Source organism: Pteropus vampyrus, unplaced genomic scaffold (genome assembly GCF_000151845.1).
Source record: "Pteropus vampyrus isolate Shadow unplaced genomic scaffold, Pvam_2.0 Scaffold593, whole genome shotgun sequence".
Taxonomy (NCBI): Eukaryota; Metazoa; Chordata; class Mammalia; order Chiroptera; family Pteropodidae; genus Pteropus; species Pteropus vampyrus.
The window spans coordinates 60985-68032 of NW_011889374.1; the positions used below are offsets into that span (position 1 = coordinate 60985).

Sequence of the window (7048 nt, forward strand, 5' to 3'; positions counted from 1 at the left end):
AAAATATTATCATTTAGTTAAAATGTTTCTAATTTCCATTATGATTTTTTGATCCACGGGCTTTTTTAAAGGCATCCATATTTTCTAATAACTCATTTTTTAAATTTCTGGCTAAATCCAGTAAGTTCAGAGAATATACTACGTATGATTTCAATTTCATATTTTCTTTGTGGCACAATTTTTGTTTAGTTGTTTTTTGTGTATTTTTTTTTTTGGTTGACTTCACAGATTGCAAGGACCTTGTCAGCTTGCAATCCCTTATTTTTTTATTTTGTAAAATTTTTTATGCCTACAGCACCTGGTCTTCCTAGGTGGTCTCCCATCCAAGTACTAACCAGGCCCGACCCTGCTTAGCTTCTGAGATCAGACGGGATCGGGCTTGTTCAGGGTGGCATGGCCGTAGACTTGTTTAGTTTTTATAAATACTCTGTGTGGGCTTGAAAATAGTGTGTATTCTATGCCCATTGAATTCAGTGTTCCACATATATATAGCCTTTCAATCAAGTTCGTTAATCACATCGTTGAAATCTTCTCTAGCTGTACTGTTACTTCTGGTTGGTGCCTTTCTCGACACTTAATCTCCCATCCCTGTCCCCTTCTGTTACCTGGCTCATGTTAACTCGTCATGTGGGACTCCAGCTCACAGCTCTTTCGTCATGTTCTCCAGGAAACCTTCCCCGGTGCCTGGGTCGGGTATCTTTCCAGAGCACCCATAACCATCTAGTTCTGGGGTATTAGCACTAATGCTTTCACTCTGATGTGACTAAGCATGGATATCCTTTCGTTTGCTGTTATTTACATTTTTTTTTTGGCCTCTTCAAGTGGTGTTTTAGTCTTTTAGCAATTCTGAGAAATTCTCCACCATTGTTTCTTCAGATATTACCCCTGCCCTTGTCTTTCACTGGGGGTGGTTCTCATTAACTACTTGTAAAACTTTCTCTCCATCCTTTTCTCTCTTGCCCTATAGTCCTATATTTTCCAGGGACATAGACAAGTAAACAAATGCTAGGTTAGAGGTCTGTACAAGAAAGATGCAAAGGGAACCCAACCCCTTCAGTATGTCCATCCTTCGGTAGGGGCGGAGTACCAGTACCGTCTAGAAACGCTTCAGCTTATCCCTGGGCAGCCTTCCCCGACACGATGCTCCATCAGCATTATAAATGTTTGTCTCTTCCCCACAGCTCTCTCGCATCCTCCCCCTCTCACTCTTAGCAATAAGGTTTACCTACCTCACCGGAAAAAAAGCAACTCCCAACACCTCCGAAAAGTTATCACCATTGGTGCTAATGATTCACTCCTTGCCTTGTTCAAAGAAAGAGGCTTCCCTTTTCCTGTCTGAGGTCAGCCCCACCTCCTGTGCCTGGGAATGCATCTCCTCCACACTCCGTGAATCCTCCCTTCTGTCTCTTAAATTTTCAATCATTCTTTCTCGACTGGGTCTTCCTCAGAAGGATATAAAAATGCCCAAATCTCTCCCGCCTGAGTCCCACCAACTCCCTCTATGTAACATCCAATATTTTATTTTGAGAGAGTAGCTTACACCCACTTCCCGATGCTCATCATCGTTACATTCTTCAATCTACTGCAATCTGCCCGCCAGCACCGGGCCACCAAAATGGCACTTTCTAAAGCAGCCAGTGATCTTTATTCTCAAAAGCCAATGGCAGATGTTCTGTGTTTCTCTTGTTCATCGTTAAGTGGCATTTATGATGCGGGGGGGAGTGGGATGAGGCCCTCCTGCCAAGTGTCTCCTTTTCACAGTGAAGGAGTATGGCAAGGCCACCTGCTAAAAGGGATTGCGCAGGAGCAGGGACGAGGGCTAGGGAATTTGAAACGAGAGGGATGGTGGTGCTGCAGGTGGTCCGGATGGCCGCTGGGAAGAATGAACGGGATCTGTACAAGGACGAGGAAAGCAATTGGTAAGCAGCAAATGTCACTTGCGTGTGATGCCTCCTCCTAGAAGTGGTCATTGGAAGAGAAAGTAGGTAACTTTCTCCATCGATCTGGGTTTGGATCTGTGCAGAGTGCCATGAAAGGGTGACGATGTGGGAGACAAGGGAGGCACAGAGGCTGGAGGGAGAGAGCCCTTTGAGTGGGTAGCCATCTGTACGCAGTGGGGTGAGGAAGGAAGGAAGGGACACCCAGATAGTGACTAGAGAGTGTGATGTCTTGGAACTGAAGCTTCCCACCTGCAAGATCAAAGAACAGGAACACGGGATCGGAACGAGAGCACAAGAAAGCTGGATAGGATAGAAGAACTAGGCAGATCATGAGGTATCGGGATTGAAATTTTCAGAGGTGGAGGAGTTTGCGGGGGATAGTGGACCCTTGGTAGTTAAGGGAGACAAGTTGCATTAGTCAGGACTCTTTCCATTGTGGCAGCAAGAGCTGAACTCCACAAGTTCAAAAAAAAAAAAAAAGAACGGTTTTGGTTACCTATTGCTTTGTCACTACTCCCTAAACTTAGTGGCTTTAAGCAATGATCATTTTAGTACATCTCACAGTTGCATGGATCAAGAGTTTGGGTCAGGTCCAGCTCGATGATTCCTCTGCTTCCTGTGGCATCTATTGACGTCACTTGATAGTATTCGGCTCGCAGCTGGGCCGAGATGGAGAGTCCCGGTGCCTTTGCTCACATGCCCGGCATTTTGATGGGGACAGCCATAGGCTGGGCTCAGCCGGACCCCTCTCTCTTTTCCCTGTAGCCTCTCATCTCTGCTGAGGCAGAAGTTGCCAGTCCTCTTTAAGGCTAGGCCAGGAATTGATAGAGCATCACTTCTGCCATTTTCTGTTAGAGCAAGTCACAGGCTAGCTGAGGTTTAAGGGGAAAGGAAATAGGCCCTACCTCTCCACGAGAGGAACGCCAAAACTTCGCAGCCATCTGTAATCTGCCACAGGAATACACCGACCAAGTGTTAAGTCTCAGACTCAAACAACAGATTTGTCTTCTCACAGTTCCGGAGGCTGGAAGTCCAAGGTCACAGTTGCTGCCCCTTCGTACAGCGATTCCTCTGTGACACATGCCTCTGGTGTCTCTCTCTCTTCTTACAAGGACATCAGTCATATTGGATTATGGTCCCGCTTAACGGCCTCTGTTTAACTTCCTCACCTCTTCGAAGGGCCCCGTCGGCAAGTACAGTCAACCCCCGAACAACGCGGGTTTGAACTGTGCGGGTCCACTTGTACCAGATTTTCGATCGACCCAGTCAGTACAAACCCGCATTGCTTAAGGGTCAACCGTACAGTCACATGGGTTAGGCCCATCCTTATGACCTCATTTAACCTTAATTACCTCTTCAAAGGCCTTATTTCCAAATGCTGCCACATGCAGAGGTACTGGGTGTTGGAACTTCAACCCGAGAATTTCAGGGAAAGGGCACAGTTCGGCCTATTACAAGGAGTGTCTGTGACTGGATGCAGGCACACAAACGATGTCTTGTCTGTCCCCATCCTCAGCTTTGCATCTTCCATGTCGGCTTGACCTCTGGAGGCTCCCTCCACTCAGCGGGCCTGATGGCCTGCAGCCCCACGTTCACAGCCTCCCATCTGAACAACTTTAGCTGAAAGAAAGCTTGTCTTGCTCTTGGTGACATGCCAACCACAGAGATAACTCTGATTGTCCCTGCTTGAGTCGCAAGCCCATTCTGGGCCAAGGGCCGCATCCGGTTGGACGAGTTCTTTGAGGAGGCAACCCTGAGTCCGCCTCGTCCATTCCCACCGAAACCGCAAGAAAAGCTCCCGTCTGTGCTTCCTCTTCGCCCCTTCCACCTCCTGACCAGCCCCGGTGCTTCCCTGTGTGGCCCTGTGTGGCGCGGCCGCCCTCTCTTCCGGGAACTTTGAGTGACAAGGTACCTTTTCAATGGCAGTTGTCTTCGGATCTGTTGGCTTCACCAGAGCCAAATACAAACAAAATCCCAGGTACAGTTTAAAATAACTCGGGAAGAGCCGGACTGGGCAAAGCAAGGGGACCGGGCAGCAGGCCTGGGATTGCCAGGGCGGGAGAGAAGAGAGACCGGTCGCGTCATCAGTAGGAGGCCTGCACAACAGAACGCTGCCCAGCTAGCTGTAAAGACAGACAAGTTCTCCGTGCGCTGCTGTGCACACATAGGCCAGACATATTAAGAGAAAGAAGCAAGGTATATAAATTAAAAAAAAAAATAGATTAGTCCAGAAATAGAAAATTGTATACTTATCGAGATATCAGAGGCTCGAAGCAGAGGAAAGGCACAGTCATGACCGGCCGCAGGGCTGGAGGGCCGGGGATTCCAGCCCCGGGATGGTGGGGAGCCAGGGAAGAGGCTGGGGACAGGGTCCATGCCACGGGAGTAGGTATTTGTGCCCCCGGTCGACGGACGGGAGGGCTGGTCACAGCCCACGAGTGGGAGGAGACTTGGTCTCCTGCGCTCCAGCCCAGGGCCCCTTCCTAGAATGGGGCTGAGCACAGGCTCGTTGCCTTAGGAGGAAGGTGCTTAAATAGTACAAGAAGAGTCAGATCCCCAAGGACAAAGAGTCCCTGACTATCAAGACGCAGGAGCGGCTGGAGGAGCCGGACAAGGCCAAGGAGACGGACAAGGCCAAGGAGACGGACAAGGCCAAGGAGACCGAAGCGGAAAACTCGCCAGTCTCAGTCGAAGGTCAGAGCCCGGGCCGCGCACACGAGCTGCACGGCCGAGGCCACCAGGGGGCACTCGTGAGAAACAGACTCCCGGGGGGCCCCCTGGACCCTCTAACCCCAACCCCCGGGGGCCAGAGCCCAGAGCGCATGCGCCGCGGGCAAGCCTTCCAGCTCCGGGTGCAGAGAGCCAGGGCTGGGCCTGACGGGCCTCTGCCCGGGTCTTCAGGCTGAGCTCCCCTTCCAGCCCCAGGCCCAGCCCCTGCCCCGCAGAGGCCACCCAGCCACCAGCAGCCCCTGCCCTGCCAGGAGAGGGCGGTAAGTACCAGGAAGGGGCTCTGGCAGTCTGTTCAGGCCGCTGTCACAAAGCACCGCAGACGGGGCGGCTTCAACCGCAGGAATGTATTTTTCATGATTCTGGAGGCTGACAGTCGGAGATGAAGGTGTCGTCGGCAGGGCTGGTTGCTCCTGAGACCTCTCTCCTTGGCTCGTAGGCAGCCGTCTTCCGCCCGCGTCCTCACGTGATCCTCCCTCTGTGTGTGCCTGTGTCCTCATCTCCCCTTCTTACAAGGACACCAGCCCTACTGGATCGGGGCCCACCCTCGTGACCTCATGTTACCTTAATTATCTCTTCCAAGGCCTGTCTCCTAACGCAGTCACATTCTGAGGTCCTGGGAGTTAGAGCTTCAGTATATGAAAGGGGTGACGGGGGTGCGGGGAGAGACACAATTCAGCCCATCGCAGACGATACGGGAGCTGGTTGGACCCCTGCGTTTGTGGGAGACTGGGAGAGGGGAAGGGACTTGCCACAGGCAGACGAACGCCAGCATCTGGTTCTCCCACAGTCTAGGGCTCGAGAGAAAAGACCATGGACACGCAAACCACAGGACGGATGATGACAAACGGGTAGCTCGCAGGCGTGGTGACCCACCGGATCAGTCTGACCCGCGCAGACACGCGGGCTCCCTCTCAGAACCCCCCCACCCCCACCCCAAGGCCTCCATGCGGCCTGCGGCCTGTCAGCCTCCCCCAGGGCCTCAGCTGCTGCCTGCCCTCAGACACACGTGACACACGGAGGGCCCTGGGGGGAGGCGGCCCCAGGAAATGCCCTGCTGCTGTCAGAGGCCACAGGGCCCCTACCAGCCCAGAGCGACAGCGAGCCTCCCGTACCCTCAGCATCCCGCAGACAGAGAAACGGACCCAGAGCACGGAAGGGGCTCTCTCCGCAGGGCTGCGGAGGACCCCGAGGCCCTGTTCTCCGCACCTGGCTTTGCCAACAGGGAAACTGAGGCTCGCAGCACCTCAGGCCACACAGCAAGCCGCCCCGCTCAGGACTCCTAACCCCAGGTCCTTGGTCCCTGTCCTTGGTCCCCTCCCGACCTTAACAGACTCTAGTGCAGTGGATGCAAAGTTGGAACTGCTCAGGGCCAGGCGGGTGCAGCCGCATCCACCTGGAGGGGGCGCCAGGCAGCAGCGAACTCTGTTCCCACTGCTTTTCCCTGCGCCTCCCAGCAGGAACCAAGTCTCTCGTGCCAGATCCTGTGACTCCCCCCACCCCACCCCCAGGAGAATCCACAGCTTCAGGTTTCCGTGCGAAATATCTGGATTCGAACATGTCACTAATCGAAACCATGTTTTTAGAAAGCAGTACGGGTCCGAGGAAAGCCTCTCCTTTGCAAACCTGATCGGGAAGCACAGATATGGAAGGGACACCTCTCCCCGAAGCCACGTCCTGCCAAGGGGAGGTGTCTGTGTCCCGAATGCAACCCCCTTGCCAAGTGGAAATGGATTCCCCAGAATCCAGGCGGAGGCTTGGGTGTGGGAGGATACAGAAGTTTCCTGGGTGGAGAAGGGATGTTCCAGATGACTCAGGGGCCACCAAAACCCTGCCCTGGCCACGCTTACATTCTGGAAGTGGGGAGAGCGTGTGTGTGTGTGTGTGGAGGGGGGGATTGTTACTCGGCAGAGCACGCGCTACAGAGTCTCCCTAAAGAATGAGAAAGGGTCTGTGCGGAGCTGCTGGGAAGAGCCTGCCAGCAGAGGGGACAGCAAGTGCCAAGGCCCCAAGGCTCGATCGGGCACGGACAGAAGGGCAGAGCAACTAGGGCCGAGTCGGTGCTGTGGGGCGGTGGCCTGGGCTAGCTCCTGTGTCCAGGGGATGTCGACCTAAGGTGGAGGCAAAGGCAGAGGCCCGTAGACCAGAGCGTGAGACAGCGGCAGCTCAGGGCAGGGTGGAGTCGGGAGGGGACAGAGCAGAGATCCGTGCAGGAGGCTGAGCCAGCAGCTCCTGCAGACAGACTGGATGTGGGGGACGGATATACTTTTGAGGTAAAGCAGCCCCGGTGGGGTGACCTCAAGAATTCCTCCTCCGGCTGCCCCAGACGTGGAGCGGGCTCAGAAACTGCTATCCCCTTGCCTCAGAGGTGTATGTGGGGG

At 53.6% G+C, this 7048-nt stretch overlaps 1 protein-coding gene and 1 non-coding gene across 2 annotated transcripts in view; one reads left to right on the plus strand and one right to left on the minus strand.

Moving 5' to 3' along the window:
* Window positions 1-286: 286 nt before the first annotated feature.
* Window positions 287-405, minus strand: LOC111733630. Its single transcript, XR_002778057.1, has one exon. It is a non-coding gene; the product is annotated as a 5S ribosomal RNA (ribosomal RNA).
* A 1437-nt stretch (window positions 406-1842) lies between these two features.
* Window positions 1843-7048, plus strand: part of IGLON5 (IgLON family member 5) — an 18149-nt gene continuing 12943 nt past the window's right edge. The window contains exons 1-3 of the mRNA XM_011384583.2: window positions 1843-1919; window positions 3120-3129; window positions 4478-4634. Of these exons, the coding sequence (XP_011382885.1) occupies window positions 1843-1919; window positions 3120-3129; window positions 4478-4634 (244 nt within the window). The remainder of the gene's footprint in view (window positions 1920-3119; window positions 3130-4477; window positions 4635-7048) is intronic.